This window comes from Callithrix jacchus, chromosome 2, assembly GCF_049354715.1.
Source record: "Callithrix jacchus isolate 240 chromosome 2, calJac240_pri, whole genome shotgun sequence".
Taxonomy (NCBI): domain Eukaryota; kingdom Metazoa; phylum Chordata; class Mammalia; order Primates; family Cebidae; genus Callithrix; species Callithrix jacchus.
In genome coordinates this window covers 99800323-99820449 of record NC_133503.1, presented here as the reverse complement: position 1 = coordinate 99820449, position 20127 = coordinate 99800323, and the positions used below count along the sequence as shown (strand labels likewise).

The 20127-nt window shown below is 37.3% G+C and overlaps 1 protein-coding gene across 1 annotated transcript in view; it reads left to right on the top strand.

Annotated features, from left to right (window-relative positions):
• Positions 1–517: 517 nt before the first annotated feature.
• The window catches only part of LOC144581571 (uncharacterized), a 375083-nt gene continuing 355473 nt past the window's right edge, over positions 518–20127 (top strand). The window contains exon 1 of the mRNA XM_078365856.1: positions 518–736. Within this exon, the coding sequence (XP_078221982.1) occupies positions 715–736 (22 nt within the window). The 5' untranslated portion in view covers positions 518–714. The remainder of the gene's footprint in view (positions 737–20127) is intronic.

Here is a 20127-nt window from a genome sequence, read left to right as displayed (position 1 = left end):
AGACAAATGGTGGAAACTGAATGATTAGGGGTGATGGTTATAGATGAAGAGAGAGAGAGAGAGAGGAAGAGAAAAAAGGATATATCTCTGTTAGGAATGGATAGTCATATTTGGTTTCTCAAAAACACTGAAGAAAATTTAAGATAGTACATCAATGATCTCTCCCACTCTCCAAAAATAAAAATAAAAAGAACCGACAGTTTCAGTCTGGTAATTTGGAGCTTAGAATACCTTGTCTGGAAATGTGCAGGTTTATCTTTTTTTAAATTAAAATCAAAATAATGTACTGGTTTGAAGAGAGGTTACTGAATTCTAAACTTTATCACAGAGGCATGTGAATGAGAAGTGGTGTTCCCACCTGATAAACAAGCACATATGACATCGTCTATTGTGTAACTTGACTGCTGTTCATTATTGTTACCATCATTATATCTCCAATGTGACAGCTTTGGTTTTCTGAAAATGATTTAATTGGCTAAAAAATACCCCCTGTCCTTTTTCAAGGTTCATGCTGCCTGTTTTGTTCTTTCTCTCAGACGGGAAGGAAAGTCTAAGCAAGAATGCTCAAGGAGGCATTTTGAGGCCCCTGTGGAGTGGAGGTGCCTCCTTTGACCTTTCCATCAGTCTATTCATTCCTCACCAGGAAGATTCCACAAAAACAATTTGAGAATCTTATGTGAAATAGCAGTGAGCTTTTGCAGCTAGTTATATGTGATGACAGAAACAGAATTCCATGGTAAGCAGATCATTTTGTTTGTGGTATTTTCAAATATAATTTTAAAGCTCTCCTGCTGGTTGCATTTATTTTTTATTGTGTGACTGTATGTGTGTATTCCAAACATATGTTTCTATATGGATATAAAGTGTGTGTGTTATGGAGTACTTTATGCTTTCATAAACCTGAAATGACTGAGTGAGGTGCTACTTTGAACATGGGTCACCTATGTTTTGATTATTTTGATTTCTTTTTCTTAAGTATGCCCAAAGGATATTACTTTTATCTATTTTCCCATAAATAAACCCATGTTAGCAACGTGAGAGGTTTTCTTTCCATTTTGTCTTCTTTCGGTTAATTTTAACTTCATTATTAAGATAAATTGTAATGATGTTTAAAACCCCAGAGGCAAATGGGCTTCATTTGATTTCTTCTGGTAGTTGAAAAAAAAATTGTTAACAGTTCCAATCTTCTGTGAAATGTGCCCTGTGCTTTGTGCTTACATTTTTAATGTGCCTTTCAAAATAGAATTGATTTGGTTCTTTCTTTTAAAATATAAAACAATAAATATTTTATCAGGGAAAGGGTAGTTTTTTGTTCTTTTTGGGGATATAAGCAACTGAAACAGTAAAAATAGTCTTACTAAATTAACCAACTGAAGACAAAACAATGCTATTTTTAATTAGTTTGCCTTTCCAAAAAAATATCCACCTTGAGATGTAACTTGTTTGGCAGGTGCTCTCCGGGGAAGAGAAATTTTTCCCCAGAGATGATCATAGTCTGTCGCTTGCTCAGGCCTTCTGACATCTCAAACAAAAGAAGAGATGCAAATAACAATGAATATAGGGAAATCACTCAAAGGAAAACATATTAGAGATGTGATTCAGATAATTTCTGGTGAAAGTTTAGCCACCTTCATGAAAAAATGATACATTTTTATGAATTATGTGGCTTTTTGTAATGTAAACCTTATTTTATACAAAAGAGATGCCATTTATTGGCCAAGCTCTTTGTTCAAGCCTTGGGGACAAAGCCAGATGAACATTAGTCCCTGTACTACATAAAGCCTGCCCTCTTACACTCATTTATGTTACAAACAGTAATTAAGCACCTTCCCTGGGCCTTGCCCTGTGGGAGATAAAAATGTGTAAACACAGACCGTGCCCTCATGGAGCTTCAAGTCCAATGGGAGAGTGAATATTAATATTCCTAAAAGGCAAAATAATAATAATAATAATGAGTGCCTTGTGAAAAGAATATAAAAGTGTTGCAGAATGCCTTGGGAGTGGGTAAATGGACTTGAAGACCAGTTTTTCTTTGCAGATGGCATCAAGTATAGAATGGGGCAACTTTGGGCTTGAAAATCATTTTTCTGTGAAAGAGTTCAATATCACTTGGATTTTAGTAAATACAACCATTTGCAGTTGCTGCTTTTTCCACATCTTTTTTCTTCTTGTTAGGGCAGTGGCTTCTGTGAATTAAAGGGCCTGTTACCCACCCTGTCAATTATAATCCTAAGTCTCCCCCACAAGCCTAATTATTAGCAAATTGCTCTTGATAGATCAGTGGTCATAATTTCAAGTCTAATAAGAATGAAAAAATTATTCAAAGCTGAGATATTTTTATCCCTACAGAGACATTTTCTATGAGTCTCTAAATAATCTTAAAAAACTTATTTTAAATTCCAGCCAACATGTTAGATTTGAGACTTAACATTATGAAAGAATGTTTTCTTGGAAATCCCTCATTTTCCAATTAATTTTTGTAATTTCTCTGTGTTAGGAACTCACTAATGGTTTCTTAGTAAATGTAACATCTGGATAGTAACAGCTTTTGTTATGTTAAAGTACAACTCAGACCTTTAAAATGTTACGTATTTATCATGATTCTGTAGGTTGGCTGGATGTTCTAGGCTGTGGTAGATTAGCTAAGGATAGGGTGGACTCACTCATATGTTTGAAAACTCAGCTGAGGAAGCTGTGTTATATCAATGTAGATCTGCAATATTTGCTGACAGTATCCAGTAGTCCCAGGGTCAAGTAAGAAAGGGCAGCCCCATTGCACACTTTTGAAGACTTTGCTTATGGAATGTTGGTTAATGTCCCATTGAGTAAAGTAAGATAGAAAACCAGGATCCAATTTAAAAGTTAGAGATAAAGATTGCATGTCTTGATAGAAGAGGTGGCAAAGGCCATTCACTGCAAAAGGCTGTTCATACAAAACTTGTGAGCGAATATGAGGCCGTTGTTACTATACTTTACTACATGAATCAACCACTTAGAGGTCAGATCCTGGGTTACTTTGTGTGATGTCCAAAATCTTTCTTAAATATTTCTTAACTTTCTATTTATTTCTCATTTTTTCCCACACTATCACATCCATCCTTTCAAAATGATCACCCTTATGCTAGGTGACCAGCTGGATATTAAAATCAGTTCTCAGGTAAAGAGATAGAAAGAATACCTAATCCAACCTTTCAAAGATGTTGGATTAGAAATTTTTAAAATTGGGAAATAAAACCTGTTTTCTTATAAAGAAAAATACAATTATTGGCCCAGTGGGTGAGAAAAACATTTTTGTTTGTTTTCTTTTTGTTTTTAAACTAGTGGGGTGAAGAGAAGGGAGAAGGTACCTTATCCAAGAGACCTGAATAAATAGCACATCATATCCAGCAGCATATAAGGTATACCTTTGATAAGCTAGAACCAGAAGCTCTATTGAAAATGTCCTCAGGCTCTGAGGTATAGTTTGATCAGTATAAAAATATCCATTTTCTGAATTTGTATGAAGTGAGAATATTTCTTAATTTTCTCAAGAGTTTATACTTTCAAGGGCATTATTTTCTTCTAGTAAAAATTGATATCCCAACTGTTAGCAGCAGGGCTGTTCTTAAATTATTAAAAGTTATTAAAAATAAAATAATTATCTCACCAGAAGCTCAGTGGTTCTGAAGAAACATTCTATCACTCTCTTAGAAATGCTATTTAATGTCATTCCTGTTTAGAATATAATATACAATTAGCAGTATTCTCATTCCAGTGAGTGATGAAAAGAAAGAGTGAGACATAATGGGTCTCCAAATGCAGTGATTCTGTATTATGAACAAATTCCTTTTCTGAGAAACAAAGAAACTAATTGAAAGCTCCTATGTTCTGGGAAAATGTGAAACCAGATGCACAGATGTTCCAAGATAGAGAGACTCGGAACATCTCACCAGAATCACTACCTTTTCCACAGCACCATATAATCAGGAAGAGATCCCTTAGCTTCCACTTTCTTCTCCAGCCAAAGAAGAGATTGGCGTATGTGTTCAACATCCCAACTCCTTTGAGAATTCCCCCCACATTGGCAGCTGTCCTGCCAGTCTTGGAGCTCTGATGGGTCCAGTCCAGTCTAGCTATCTAGGATAGAATGAAGACAGTGATTTGAGCTGGTAGAAACAATTTCTCCCCTCCCACAGCTCAGCACAAAGTGAGCAGACAAAAAATAAAGCAACCTCCTTCTCTCTAGGGAAGGAAAGAATTGATAGAGGACCCAGCAGGTTGCTGTATTGATGGGGTCTTCTGAATGAGTCCAGGTTGTGACTGTTCTAATGCAGAAATACTAACACAGATCATCAAGGAACCTGAATAACCAAACATGTTCCAGATAAAGAAACAGTATAAATCTTCAGAAACAAACACTAATGAAACATTACATGATTTGCCTATACAGAATTCAAAATAGCTGTCACAAAGATTCTCAGTCAAGTCATGAGCCAATACATGAACAAAGTGAGAATCTCAACAAAGAGAGAAAATGTTAGAAATTGCCAAACAGAAATCATGGAGCTGAAGAATACAATAATTTAACTGAAATTTACTAGAGGTGTTCAAAAGCAGACTAGATTAAGCAAAAGAAAGGATCAGTAAATCCAAAGACAAGTCATTGAAAGTGACTCAGTCAGGAGAAAAAATAAAAAAGAACTTAAAAATAGAAGAGAAACCTTTAATGGACTTTTGGGACTCCATAAAGCTGATAACTATATATACTATGGAAGTCCCAGAAACCAGAAGACAGAAAAAAAAAACAAAAAAAAAAAACAGAAAGCTTATTCAAAGAAATAATGTCTAAAAATTTCCAAAATCTGGGAATGGAAATGGACAATGAAATCCAAGAAGCCCAAGTCACACCAAATAAGATGAACTGAAAGAATCTACACTGAGACACATTTTATTCAAATTGTCAAAAGTCAAAGAGAGAAATTTGAAAGCAGTAAGGGAAAGATAACTTGCCACATACAAGAAAAATTTTATTAAACTAGCAACTGATTTTTCAGCAGAAACATTGCAAGCCAGAAGGGAGTGGAAGGATATATTCAAAGAGCTGAGAAAAAAATCACTGCCATCCAAGAACACCATACTCTGCAAAACTGTTCTTTAAAAATGAAGAAGAGATAGAGATTTCCCAGACAAACAAAAACTGATGGATTTAATCACCACTAGACCTGCCTTACAAGAAATTTTAAAGAGAGTTTTTCAGGTTAAAATAAAAGGACACTGAACAATAATGCAATAGTGTAAGAAAATATAAAACTCCTTTAGTAAAGTGAAATATACAGGCGAATGCAGACTACTATAATGTAATTGGTGAGTAAATTTTAATTCTAAAGTTATTGGACAAAAACAGCTATAATAAAAATATGGTAAAAGATACACAATATGCATAGATGTAAATTAAGACAATAACAAAGTTTGTATGTTTATAAGAGGTTAAAGTGTATAGTGTTAAATTTAAGTTATTATCAGTTAAAATAGGCTATTATAACTAAGATATTTTATGTAAGCCCTAAGGTAACCATACGCAAACAAAAATTCCTACAGAAGTTACATAAAAGTAAAAGAGAATGAGGTAAAAGCCTATGAATGCAAAAAATCAAGTAAAGACAGAGGAAGATAGCAAGAGATAAAAAGACAAATGATGGAGGTAACAAACCGCATTGCCATGTGTGTACCTATGCAACAATCCTGCATGATCGGCACGTGTACCCCAGAACCTAAAGTACAATTAAAAAAAAAAAAAGAAATTAGGGAATAATTTTAGTGTCATGGATAGGGCATAACTATCTCAAAGAAAATTCCAAAACGGACTCCTTGTAAGCAGGTGGAAGCTATAAATTTAACAACTGTATTAAAATTAAATATTCACATGGAAATAAAAAAGACAAATGAACTACAAGAATAACAGAAAACAACAAAATGGCAAAAATAAATTCTGCCTTATTAATACATACTTAAAATGTAAATAGATTAAAATCTTCAAATGAATGGATTTGAAAAAAACAATTATATGCTATCTTTAAGAAAAGCATTTTAGATTCAAGGACATGTATAGACTGAAAGTAAAAGAATAGATGTTTCATACAAATGCTAACCAAAAGAGAGCAGGAGTACCTATGCTTAGAAAAATAGACTTTAAGTCAAAAATGGTCACAACATACAAATAAGGACAATATGATGAAAATCTGTAAATTCATAAAGAGTATATAATAGAACCAAAGGGATAAATACAATATAATATTAAATAATAGTAGGAATCTTTAATACTATTAAATAGGAATTTTAATACAGGATAAAACATCCAGAGGGAAATATCAATAAAGAAACAGAGAACTTGGACAACACTCTAGACCTAATGTACCGAACAGATATATACAAAACATCTGATCCAACAGCAGCAGAATAAACATTTTATCAAGAGCACACAGAACTCTTGCCTGGATAGGTAACATGTTAGATCATTAAACAAGTTTTTTTTAATTTTTAGTTTTTCTGGGTACATGGTAGCTATCTATATTTATTGGGCACATGAGATATTTTGAAAGGCATATGATGAGTAATAGAAGAGGGATCCATAATCTCACACATTTATCTATTTTTTGGTGTGTTACAAGCAATCCAATTGTACCTTTGAAGTTATTTTAAAATATACAATAAATTATTTTAGACTGTAGTCACCCTGCGGTGACTATTAATATCAAATACTGCATCAAATGCTAGGTTTCATTCATTCTATCAAACTGTTTTTTCTTTTAACCCATTAACCATCTCCACTTCCTCCTCATGTCACCCACTAGCTTTCCCAGTTTCTGGTAACTATCTTTTTACTCTGTATCTCCATGAACTTAGTTATTTTTATTGCTGACTCCCACAAATTAGAGAGGATATGTGAAGTTTGTCTTTCTGTGCCTGACTTATTATATTATGTTAAACATAAGTTTGTGTTTAAACATACATTATGTTAAGCATAATGACCTCCAGCTTCATCAAGGTTGTTGAAAATGACAGAATTTCATTTTTGGGGGGTTAATAGTACTTCATTTTGTATATGTAACACATTTGCTGTATCCATTCATCTTTCAGTGGACACTTAGGTTGCTTCCAGATTTGACTATTGCAAATGGTACTGCAATTAACATGAAAGTGCAGGTAAATCTTCAGTATACTTTCTTTCAAGTATTTACCCAGCAGTAGGATAGCTAACTCATATGGCAGCTCTATTTTTAATGTTTTGAGGAATGTCCAAAACACTAACTGTTCTCCATCATGGTTGTACTAATGTACATTCCTACCAACAGGGTACTAGGATTCCATTTTTTTCTGCATCCTCCTCAGCATTTTTTACAGCCTGTCTTTTGCATAAAAGCATTTTTAAAACTATACTTTAAGTTTTGGGGGACATGTGCAGAATGTACAGGTTTGTTACATAGGTATACATGTGCCATGGTGGTTTGCTACACCCATCAACCTGTCATCTACATTAGGTATTTTTCTTAATGCTATCACTCCCCTGTACCCCAGCCCTCAAACAGGCCCTGGTGTGTGATGTTCCCTTCCCTGTTTCGATGTGTACTCATTGTTCAACTCCCACTTATGAGTGAGAACATGCATTTTTGGTTTTATGTTCCTGTGTTAGTTTTCTGAGAATGATGGTTTCCAGCTTCATCCATGCCCCAGGAAAGGACATAAATTTATTCTTTTTCATGACTGCATAATAGTCCACAATATGTGCCACATTTTCTTAATCTATTCTATAGCTGATGTTCATTTGGGTTGGTTCCATGTGTTTACTATTGTGAATAATGTTGCAATAAACATACGTGTGCATATGTCTTTATAGTAAGATGATTTATAATCCTCTGGGTATATACCCAGTAAGGGGGTTACTGGGTCAAATGGTATTTCTGGTTCTAGATCCTTGAGGAATCCCCACACTGTCTTCCACAATGGTTCAACTAATTTGCAGTCCCACCAACAAGATGAAATCTCATTGTGGTTTCAATTTGCATCTCTCTAATGACCAGTGATGATGAGTTTTTGGTTATATGTTTGTTGGTTGCAAAAATTTCTTCTTTTCAGAAGTGTCTGTTCATATCCTTCATTCACCTTTTGATGGGGTTGTTCGTTTCTTGTAAATTTTTTTAAGTTTTTTTGTAGATTCTGTATATTAGCCCTTTGTCAGATGGATAGATTGCAAAAATTTTCTCCAACTCTGTAGGTTGCACATTCACTCTGATGATAGTTTCTTTTGCTGTGCAGAAGCTCTTTGGATTAATGAGATTCCATTTGTCAATTTTGGTTTTTGTTACCATTGCTTTTGGTGTTTTAGTCATGAAGTCTTTGGGCATGCCTATGTCCTGAGTGGTATTTCCTAGACTTTCTTCTAGGGTTTTTATGGTTTTAGGTCTTACATTTAAGTCTTTAATCCATCTTGAGTTAATTTTTGTATAAGGTGTAAGGAAGGGGTTCACTTTTAGTTTTCTGCAAATGGCTAGCCAGTTTTCTCAATATCATTTACTAAATAGGGAATCCTTTACCCATTGCTTGTTTTTGTCAGGTTTGTCAAAGTTCAGATGGTTGTAGATGTGTGACATTATTTCTGAGGCCTCTATTCTGTTCCATTGGTCTACACATCTGTTTTGGTACCAGAACCGTGCTGTTTTGGTTACTATAGCCTTGAAGTGTAGTTTGATGTCAGGTAGTGTGATGCCTCCAGCTTTGTTCTTTTTGCTTAGGATTGTCTTGGCTATAAAGGCTCTTTTTTTGTTTCATATAAATTTTAAAGTAGTTTTCTAGTTCTGTGAGTAAAGTCAATGGTAGCTCAATGGAGATAGCATTGAATCTATAAATTAGTCTGGGCATTATGGCCATTTTCATGATATTGCTTATTCCTATTGATAAGCATGGAATGTTTTAGCATTTGTTTGTGTCCTCTCTTATTTCCTTGAGCAGTAGTTTGTAGTTGTCCTTGAAGAGATCCTTCACATCTTTTTAAGTTGCATTTCTAGGTATTTTATTCTGTTTGTAGCAATTGCAAATGGGTGTTTACTCATGATTTGGCTCTCATTTGGTCTATTATTGGTGTATAGGAATAATTATGATTTTTGCACATTGATTAGGGGATATCACCACTGATCTCACAGAAATGAAAACCATCATCAGAGAATATTACAAACACCTCTATGCAAATAAACTAACAAATTTAGAAGAAATTAATAAATTACTGGACACATAAACCCTCCCAAGACTAAACCAGGAAGAAGTTGAATCCCTTAATAAACCAATAACAAGTTCTGAAATTGAGGCAGTAATTAATAGCTTAGTAATCAAAAAAGGCCCAGGACCAGATGGATTCACAGCTAAATTCTACCAGAGGTACAAAAGGAGTTGGTATCATTCCTTCTGAAACTATTCCAAACAATAGAAAAAGAGGGACTCCTCCCTAACTAATTTTATGAGGCCAGCATCAATCTAATACCAAAATCTGGCAGAGATACAACAAAAAAAGAAAATTTCAGGCCAATATCCCTAATGAACATAGATGTGAAAATCCTCAATAAAATACTCACAAACCGAATCCAGCCGCACATCAAAAAGCTGATCCCCCATGATCTAGTCAGCTTCATTCTTGGGATGCATGGCTGGTTAACATACGTAAATCAATAAATGTAATTCATCACATAAACAGAACCAACGACAACCACATGATTGTCTCAATAGATATAGAAAGGCCTTTGATAAAATTCAACACCCCTTCATGCTAAAAACTCTCAATAAACTAGATATTGAAGGAACATATCTCAAAATAATAGTTATTTATGACAAACTCACAGCTAATATACTGAATGGGCAAAAGGTGGAAGCATTACCTTTAAAAACCAGCATATGACAAGAATGCCCTCTCTCACCACTCCTGTTAAACATATTATTGGAAGTTCTGGCCAGTCAGGCAAGAGAAAAAAACTGAACAGTATTCAAATCGGAAAAGAGGAAGTCAAATTGTCTCTGTTTTCAGGTGACATGATTGTATATTTACAAAACCCCATCGTCTCAACTCAAAATCTTTTTTAAAAAGATAAAAGCAGACTTGGGAAGATGGCGTGGTAGGAGCAACTCAAGATTGCAGCTCTCAGTAAAGCTGCAGAGGGTGAGTGCAAGCTGCATTTCCAGATGGATCTTTGTTGCCCACAGAACAGGGAAATTCCCAGGTAGGAGAGACATGGGACGCCAGCGCAGCTGTTTAGGCTGGTGCGGCCGTTTTGGCTGGCGCCGCAGTGCAGCAGCACTCCACACAAAACACACTGGTCTGGGTGTCCTGTTAAACTGGCAATATGCGATTTGGGAGGGAAGATTAGCATATCCATCTGATTAAACAGGACTCAGACGGTGAGCCAGACCAGGAGATTCCCAGGAAGCGACGTTTGAGCCGGCAGAGTGGGTTGCTGCACGGGAATCACACAGATCCTGGTGCCCTATCAGCAGGGGACTGAAACACCTGGGGGAGAGTCAACCATCCAACTTAAAAAAAAAAAAGGAGCTCTGAGGCAGGGAGCCAGGTGATCAGGCTTGGTGGGTCCCACCCCCACAGGGACAAACAAAATGGTGATTCACTCGGGGTTGAGAGTTTCACTGCACGCACAGCTGAACCCAAGATGGTACAGCTCGGTGGGGGAGGGGTGTCTGCCATTACTGAGGCATTTCACCTCTACAGAGGTACATTCCCATTGCTGACGCAGCCTGCCATTGCCGAGGCAACCCGCCATAACAGAGAGCAGCAGGGCAGAGCCGACGACTGCGGGGTGGAGCCCACAGCAGCAGGGCAGAGCCCACGGCAACAGGGTGGACCCCAGAGCAGCAGGATGGAGCCTTGGCAGACAATAGTGACTAGACTGCCTCCTAGCTGGGCAGGACAGTGCAACGGACACTCATAAAGAAAGCCCTAACTCCCCGAGACAGAGCATCTGAGGAAAAAAAGGGGTTTTATAAGTTCTGTTGCAGCAGACTAAAACGTACCTGCCTAACAGTGCTGAATGAACAATGGAGCTCACAGCTCAGCACTTGAGCTCCTATAAAGTACAGACCATCTCCTCAAGCAGCTCCCTGACCCCTGTATATCCAAAGAGTCACTTCAAAAAAGGACTGATCAGACTGACATTTGGCAGGCATCATTCTGGGACAAAGAGAGCAGAAGAAGAAACTGGTAGCATCCCTCACGGTTCCGCAGCTGCTACAGGTGTACCCTAGACAAGCAGGGCCTGGAGTGGACCGCAGCAGTCATACAGTAGAGGGGCTAGACTGTTAGAAAAAAACTAAGTAACAGAAATACTTCATCATCAACAATCTGGGCATCCACTCAGAGACCCAATCGAAAAGTCAGCAACTACTCAGACGACAGGTGGATAAATCCACAAAGATGGAAAGAAACCAGCGCAAAAAGGAGGAGAACACCCGAAATCAAAACACCTTGCCTCCTACAAAGGATCAAAACTTCTCACCAGCAAGGGAACAAAGCTGGACAGAGAATGAGTGTGACGAAATGACGGAATCAGACTTCAGAAGGTGGGTAATGAGAAACTTCCGTGAGCTAAAAGAACATCTTCTAAATCAATGCAAAGAAACTAAGAACCTTGAAAAAAGATTTGAAAAAAGATTCGAGGAAATGATAACAAGAATGGACAACTTAGAGAGGAATATGAATGAATTGAAGGAGCTGAAAAACACAACATGAGAACTTAGCGAAGCATGCACAAGTTTCAACAGCTGAATTGATCAAGCAGAAGAAACAATATCAGAAGTTGAAGATCAACCCAATGAAATTAAACGAGAAACCAAGATTAGAGAAAAAAGCACAAAAAGGAATGAACAAAGTCTCCAAGAAATGTGGGACTATGTGAAGAGACCTAACCTACATTTGATAGGTGCACCAGAATGTGACAAAGAGAATAAATCCAAGCTGGAAAATACTCTTCAGGCTATTATCCAGAAAAATTTCCCCAACCTAGCAAGGCAGGCCAATATTCAAGTACAGGAAATATGGAGAACACCACAAAGATATTCTGCAAGAAGAGCAACCCCAAGGCACATAATCATCAGATGCACCAGGGTTGAAATGAAGGAGAAAATACTAAGGGCAGCCAGAGAGAAAGGTCGGGTCACCCACAAAGGGAAGCCCATCAGACTCATAGCAGACCTCTTGGCAGAAACTCTACAAGCCAGAAGAGAGTGGGGGCCAATATTCAACATCCTTAAAGAAAAGAACTTTCAACCAAGAATTTCATATCCAGCCAAACTGAGCTTCATAAATGAAGGAAAAATAAAATCCTTTGTGAACAAGCAAGTACTCAGAGGTTTTGTCAGGACCTGGCCTACTTTACAAGAGCTCCTGAAAGAGGCACTACACATAGATAGGAACAAACAGTACCAGCCATTCAAAAAATGTACCAAATGCTAAAGGACATCAACAAAATGAAGAATCTACATCAACTGATAAGGAAAACAGCCAGCTAGCATAAAAATGGCAGTATCAAATTCACACGTAACAATATTAACCCTAAATGTAAATGGACTAAATGCACCAATCAAAAGACACAGACTGGCAAATTGGATAAAAAAACAAAACCCATCGGTGTGCTGTATCCAGGCAACCCATCTCACATGCAAGGATACACAAAGGCTCAAAATAAAGGGATGGAGGAAGATTTACCAAGCAAATGGAGAGCAAAAAAAGCAGGAGATGCAATTCTTGTCTCTGATAAAATAGACTTTAAAGCAACAAAGATCAAAAGAGACAAAGAAGGTCATTACATAATGGTAAAAGGATCAATACAACAAGAAGAGCTAATGATCCTAAATATATATAGACCCATACAGGAGCACCCAGATATATAAGGCAAGTTCTTAAAGACTTACAAAGAGACTTAGACTCCCACACAATAATAGCAGGAGACTTTAACACTCCACTGTCAATATTAGACAGATCAACCACACAGAAAATCAACAAGGATATCCAGGGCTTGGACTCAGACCTGGAACAAGCAAACCTGATAGACATTTACAGAACTCTCCACCCCAAATTCACACAATATACCTTCTTCTCAGCACCACATCACATCTACTCTAAAATTGACCACATAACTGGAAGTAAAGTACTCCTCAGCAAATGCAAAACAACTGAAATCATAACAAACAGTCTCTCAGACCATAGTGCAATCAAGTTAGAACTCAGAATTCAGAAACTAACTCAGAACTGCACGGCTTCATGGAAACTGAACAACTGGTTCTTGAATGTTGACTGGATAAACAATGAAATGAAGGCAGAAATAAAGAAGTTCTTTGAAACCAATGAGAACGAAGACACAACATATCAGAATCTCTGGGACACATTTAAAGCAGTCTACAGAGGAAAATATATAGCAATAAGTGCCCATTTAAGAAGAGTAGAGAGATCCAAAATTGACACCCTATATTCATAATGAACATTGATGCAAAAATATTCAATAAAATACTGGCAAGCCGATTGCAACAGCACATCAAAAAACATATCCATCATAATCAAGTAGGATTCATCTCGGGGATGCAAGACTGATTCAACATACGCAAGTCTATAAACGTAATTCACCACATAAACAGAACCAAAAACAAAAACCACATGATTATCTCAATTAATGCAGAGAAGGCATTTGACAAAATTCAGCAGCCCTTTATGCTAAAAACCCTCAATAAACTTGGTATTGACGGAACATATCTCAAAGTAATAAAAGCTATTTACAACAAACCAACAGCCAATATCATACTGAATGGGCAAAAACTGGAAGCATTCCCTTTGAAATCTGGCACTAGACAAGGATGCCCTCTCTCACCACTCCTATTCAATATAGTACTGGAAGTTCTAGCAAGAGCAATCAGGCAAGAAAAAGAAATAAAGGGCATTCAAATAGAAAAGGTGGAAGCCAAATTGTCTCTATTTGCAGACAACATGATAGTACACCTAGAAGACCCCATCGCCTCAGCCCAAAAACTCCTGAAACTGATAAGCAACTTCAGCAAAGTCTCAGGATATAAAATCAATGTGCAAAAATCACAAGCATTCCTATACACCAATAATAGCCTTAAAGAAAGCCAAATCAAGAACGAACTGCCATTCACAATTGCTACAAAAAGAATAAAATACCTAGGAATACAACTCACAAGGAACTTAAGGGACCTCTTCAGGGAAAACTACAAACCACTGCTCAACGAAATCAGAGAGGACACAAACAGATGGAGAAACATTCAATGTTCATGGTTAGGAAGAATTAATATCATGAAAATGGCTATACTGCCCAAAGTAATTTACAGAATCAACACTATCCCCATCAAGCTACCATTGACTTTCTTCACAGAACTGGAAAAAAACACCATGAACTTCATATATGGAACCAAAAGCGAGCCCGCATAGCCAAGTCAATTCTAAGCTAAACGAATTCAGTTGGAGGCATCACACTACCAGACTTCAAACTATACTACAAGGCTACAGTAATCAAAACAGCATGGTACTGGTACCAAAACAGAGATATAGACCAATGGAACAGAACAGAGGCATCGGAGACAACACAACCTGTCTACAACCATACAGTCTTTGATAAACCTTACAAAAACAAGCAATGGGGAAAGGATTCCCTGTTTAATAAATGGTGTTGGGAACACTGGCTAGCCATGTGCAGAAAGCAGAAACTGGACCCCTTCCTTACACCTTACAGTAAAATTAACTACAGATGGATTAAAGACTTAAACATAAGACCTGGCAACATAATACCCCTGGAAGAAAATCTAGGCAAAACCATTCAGGACATAGGAGTAGGCAAGGACTTCATGATCAAAACACCAACAACATTGGCAGCAAAAGCCAAAATAGACAAATGGGACCTAATCAAACTCCACAGCTTCTGCACGGCAAAAGAAACAGTCACTAGCATGAATCGGCAACCAACAGAATGGGAAAACATTTTTGCAGTTTACCCATGTGACAAAGGGCTGATATCCAGAATTTACAAAGAACTCAAACAGATTTATAGGAAAAAAACAAACAAGCCCATTCAAAAATAGGAAAAGGATATGAACAGACACTTTACAAAAGAAGACATATATGAGGCCAACAATTATATGAAAAAATGCTCATCATTACTGGTCATTAGAGAGATGCAAATCAAAACCGCATTGAGATACCATCTCACGCCAGTTAGAATGGTGATCATTAAAAAATCTGGAGACAACAGATGCTGGAGAGGATGTGGAGAAAAGGGAACACTTTTACACTGTTGGGAGTGTAAATTAGTTCAACCATTGTGGAAGACTGTGTGGCAATTCCTCAAGGCCTTAGAAATAGAAATTCCATTTGACCCAGCAATCCCATTACTGGGTATATATCCAAAGGACCATAAATCGTTCTACTATAAGGACACATGCACACGAATGTTCATTGCAGCACTGTTTACAATAGCAAAGACCTGGAACCAACCCAAATGCCCATTGATGATAGACTGGACTGGGAAAATGTGGCTTATACACACCATGGAATATTATGCAGCAATCAAAAACGATGAGTTTGTGTCATTTGTAGGGACATGGATGAATCTGGAGAACATAATTCTCAGCAAACTGACACAAGAACAGAAAATGTAATACCGCATATTTTCACTCATAGGTGGGTGATGAAAAATGAGAACACATGGACACAGGGAAGGGAGTACTAAACACTGGGGTCTACTGGGGGAATAGGGAAGGGAAAGCAGGGGGTGGGGTGCTGGGGAGGGATAGCCTGGGGAGAAATGCCAAATGTGGGTGAAGGGGAGGAAGGCAGCAAAACACACTGCCATGTGTGTGCCTATGCAACTATCTTGCATGTTCTTCACATGTACCCCAAAACCTAAAATGCAATTAAAAAAATGTAAACAAACAAACTAAAAAAGAAGATAGAAGCGATTTTAACTGGGGTGAGATGACATCTCATTGTAGTTTTGAGTTACATTTCTCTGATGATCAGTGGTATTATTCACATTTTCCTATACTTGTCATTTGTATGTCTTCTTTTGAGAAATGTCTATTCAGATATTTGATTATTTTAAACTCAGATTATTAGATATTTTTCTTTAGAATTTGAGTTACTTACATATTCTGTTTATTAATCTTTTGTCAGATGCACAATGCAAATATTTTATCTCATTCTGTGGGTTGTCTTTTTACCTCATTGATTGTTTCCTTTGGTGTGCAGAAGCTTTTTAACTTGGACTTAATCTACACTATAAAACAAATTGATCTAATAGATATTTAGGAACATTTCATCCATGTTTGGATATGAGAGAGACATGTCTGTCTCTCTTTTGATGTGATCTCATTTGTCCATTTTTGCTTTGATTGCTCTGTGCTTGTTGGGTATTATCCAAGAAATCATTGCCCAGTTTAATGTACTGGAGACATTTAAAAAAAATTTATATAGCAAGAGATAGAAGGTCTAGTTTCATTATTCTGCAAATGGATATCCACTTTTCCAACTACCATTTGTTGAGAGATTGTCCTTTCCTCAGTGTATATTCTTGGCAACTTTGTAGAAAATAGGTTTACTATAGATGTATGGATTTTTTTCTGGGTCTCTATTCTGTTCCATTAATCTGTGTGTCTGCTTTTATGCCAGTAACATGCTGTTTTGGTTACTACCAGTCTTTAGAAGTCAGATAATGTCCACCAATTTTGTTCTTTTATGCCTAGGATAGTTTTGACTATTTTGGGTCTTATGTAGTTCTGTATACAATTTAGGGTTTTTGTTCTGTACATTTCTGTGAAGAATGACAGTGGTATTTTTATAGGGATTGCATTGAATCTATAGATTGCTTTGAGTAGGATGGACCTTTTAACAATATTGATTCTTCCAATCCATGAACATAAAATACTGTTCTTCTTTGTGTGTGTTCCCTTTAATTTCTCTCATCAATATTTTATGGTTTTCATGTAAAGATCTTTTACTTCTTTGGTTGAGTCAATTTCTAGGTGTTTTATTTATTTTATTGTAAGTGGGATTAATTTCTTGGTTTAGTATTCAGATTGTTCACTGTTAGCACATAGAAATGCTGCTGATTTTTGTATGTTGATTTCATATCTTACAACTTTACTGAATTTGTTCATCAGTTCTAATGGAGTTTTAGTGGCATCTTTAGATTTTTCCAAATATGAGATCATGTAATCTGCCAATAAGAAGAATTTGACTTACTTCCAATTTGGATACGTTTTATTTCTTAATCATGTCTGCTTGCTCTAGCTAGGACTTTCAGTACTATGTTGAATAACAGTGGTGGAAATGGGCATCCTGCTTGTATTCAAAATCTAGGAAGAAAAGCTTTCAATTTTTTTCCATTTGGTATGATACTAGCAATAGATCTATAGTATATGTAGCTTTTATTTTGTTATGTTTCTTCTATGCTCAGTATTTTTGTGGGTTTTCAGCATGAAGGGATGTTAAATTTTATCAAATGATTTTCAGGATCAGTTAAAAGAACCATTAAGTTTTTTTCCCCCTTTATTCTTGTTATATGATATATTGCACTGATTGGTTTGCATACATTGAATCATTCTTTCAAGCCAGTGATCTCACTTGGTCATGATGAATGATCTTTTTAATGTATTATTGAATTCTATTGCTGGTATCTTGTTGAGGATTTTTGCATCAATATTCGTCAGGAATATTGCCTGTAGTTTTCTTTTTTGATATGTGTTTGACTCCTTCTGGTGTCTGGGTAATATTGGCCTTGCAGAATGAGTTTGGCAGTATTCCTCTTCCTCTTCTATTTTTTAACATAGATTGAGTAGGATTGGCATTTTCTGGAACTATTTGATAAAATTCAGCAATGTATCCACTGGGTCCCAGACTTTTCTTTGCTGGAATACTTTTTATTATAGCTTAAATCTCACTATTTCTTAAGGTTCTGTTCAAGTTTTGGATTTCTTCATGGTTCACTCCTGGTAGGTTGTATGTATCTAGTAATTTATCCATTTCTTCTAGGTTTTCCAATTTATTTGCATAGAGTTGCTCAAGGTAGCTTCTAATGCTTTTTTAAAATCCTGTGGTATCTCTTGCAATGTCTCCTTTTTTTATTTTTATTTAATTTTATTTTTTATTTTATTTTTTTATTTAAATTTTTTATTGCATTTTAGGTTTTGGGGTACATGAGCAGAACATGCAAGACAGTTGCATAGGTACACACATGGAAGTGTGTTTTGCTTCCTTTCTCCCCTTCACCCACATTTGGCATTTCTCCCCAGGCTATCCCTCCCCATCTCCCTACCCCTGCTGACCCTCCCCTTTCCCCCCAATAGACCCCAGTGTTTAGTACTCCCCTCCCTGTGTTCTCATTTTTCATCACCCGCCTATGAGTGAGAATATGTGGTATTTCATTTTCTGTTCTTGTGTCAGTTTGCTGAGAATGATGTTCTCCAGATTCATCCATGTCCATACAAGCAACACGAAATCATCATTTCTGATTGCTGCATAATATTTCATGGTGTATATGTGCCACATTTTCCCAATCCAGTCTGTCATCAATGGGCATTTGGGTTGATTCCAGGTCTTTGCTATTGTAAACAGTGCTGCAATGAACATTCGTGTGCATGTATCCTTATAGTAGAACGATTTAGTCCTTTGGATATATACCCAGTAATGGGATTGCTGGGTCAAATGGAATTTCTATTTCTAAGGCCTTGAGGAATTGCCACACTGTCTTCCACAATGGTTGAACTAATTTACACTCCCACCAACAGTGTAAAAGTGTTCCCTTTTCTCCACATCCTCTCCAGCATCTGTTGCCTCCAGATTTTTCAATGATCGCCATTCTAACTGGCATGAGATGGTATCTCAATGCGGTTTTGATTTGCATCTCTCTAATGACCAGTAATGATGAGCATTTTTTCCATATAAAGTTCTCGTGTTGTGTTTTTCAGCTCCTTCAATTCATTCATATTTTTCTCTAAGTTATACATTCTTGTTATCATTGCCTCGAATCTTTTTTCAAATCTTTTTTTAAGGGTCTTAGCTTCTTTGCATTGATTTCAAAATGTACTTTTAGCTCAGAAAAGTTTCTCATTATCCACCTCCTGAAGTCTAATTTCATCATTTCATCACAGTCATTCTCTGTCCAGCTTTTTTCCCTTGCTGGTGAGGAGTTTTGGTCCTTTCTAGGAGGTGAGGTGTTCTAGTTTTGGGTGTTTTCCTCCTTTTTGTACTGGTCTCTTTTCATCTTTGTGGATTTATTCACCTGTTGTCTGAGTAGTTGCTGACTTTTTGATTGGGTCTCTGAGTGGATGCCCAGATTGTTGATGATGAAGTATTTCTGTTACTTGGTTTTCCTTCTACCAGTCTAGCCCCTCCACTGTACGACTGCTGAGGTCCACTCCAGGCTCTGCTTGTCTGGGGTGCACCTATAGCGGCTGTGGAACAGTGAGGGATGATACCAGTTTCTTTTTCTGCTATCTTTGTCCCAGAATGATGCCTGCCAAATGTCAGTCTTCTGGATATAGAGGGGTCAGGGAGCTGCTTGAGGAGACAGTCTGTACTTTATAGGAGCTCAAGTGCTGAGCTGTGAGCTCTGTTGTTCATTCAGGGCTGTTAGGCTGCTACATTTAATTCTGCTGCTGCAGAACTTATAAAAAAACCCTTTTTTTCTCAGATGCTCTGTCTCAGGGAGTTGGTTTTTTTTTATGTGTCTGTTATGCTGTCCTGCCCAGCTAGGAGGCAGTCTAGTCACTATTTGCCTGCCGAGGCTCCGCCCTGCTGCTGCGGTCTTTGCCCTGCTGCCACGGGCTATGCTCTGCAGTGGAGTCTCTCTGTTGTGGCGGGTTGCCTCGGCAACGGCAAGCTGTGTCAGCAATGGCAGTGTACCTCAGTAGGGGCGGGTTGCCTCGGCAAATGCCCCTCCCCCACCGAGCTGCACTGTCCTGGGTTCAGCTGTGCCCGCAGTGAAACTCTCCACCTGGAGCATTTGGAATCGCCATTTTGTTTGTCCCACTGCGCTGGCCCAAACGCCATTTCCCTGGAATCTCCTAGCCTGGCTCACTGTCCAAGTCCCGTTT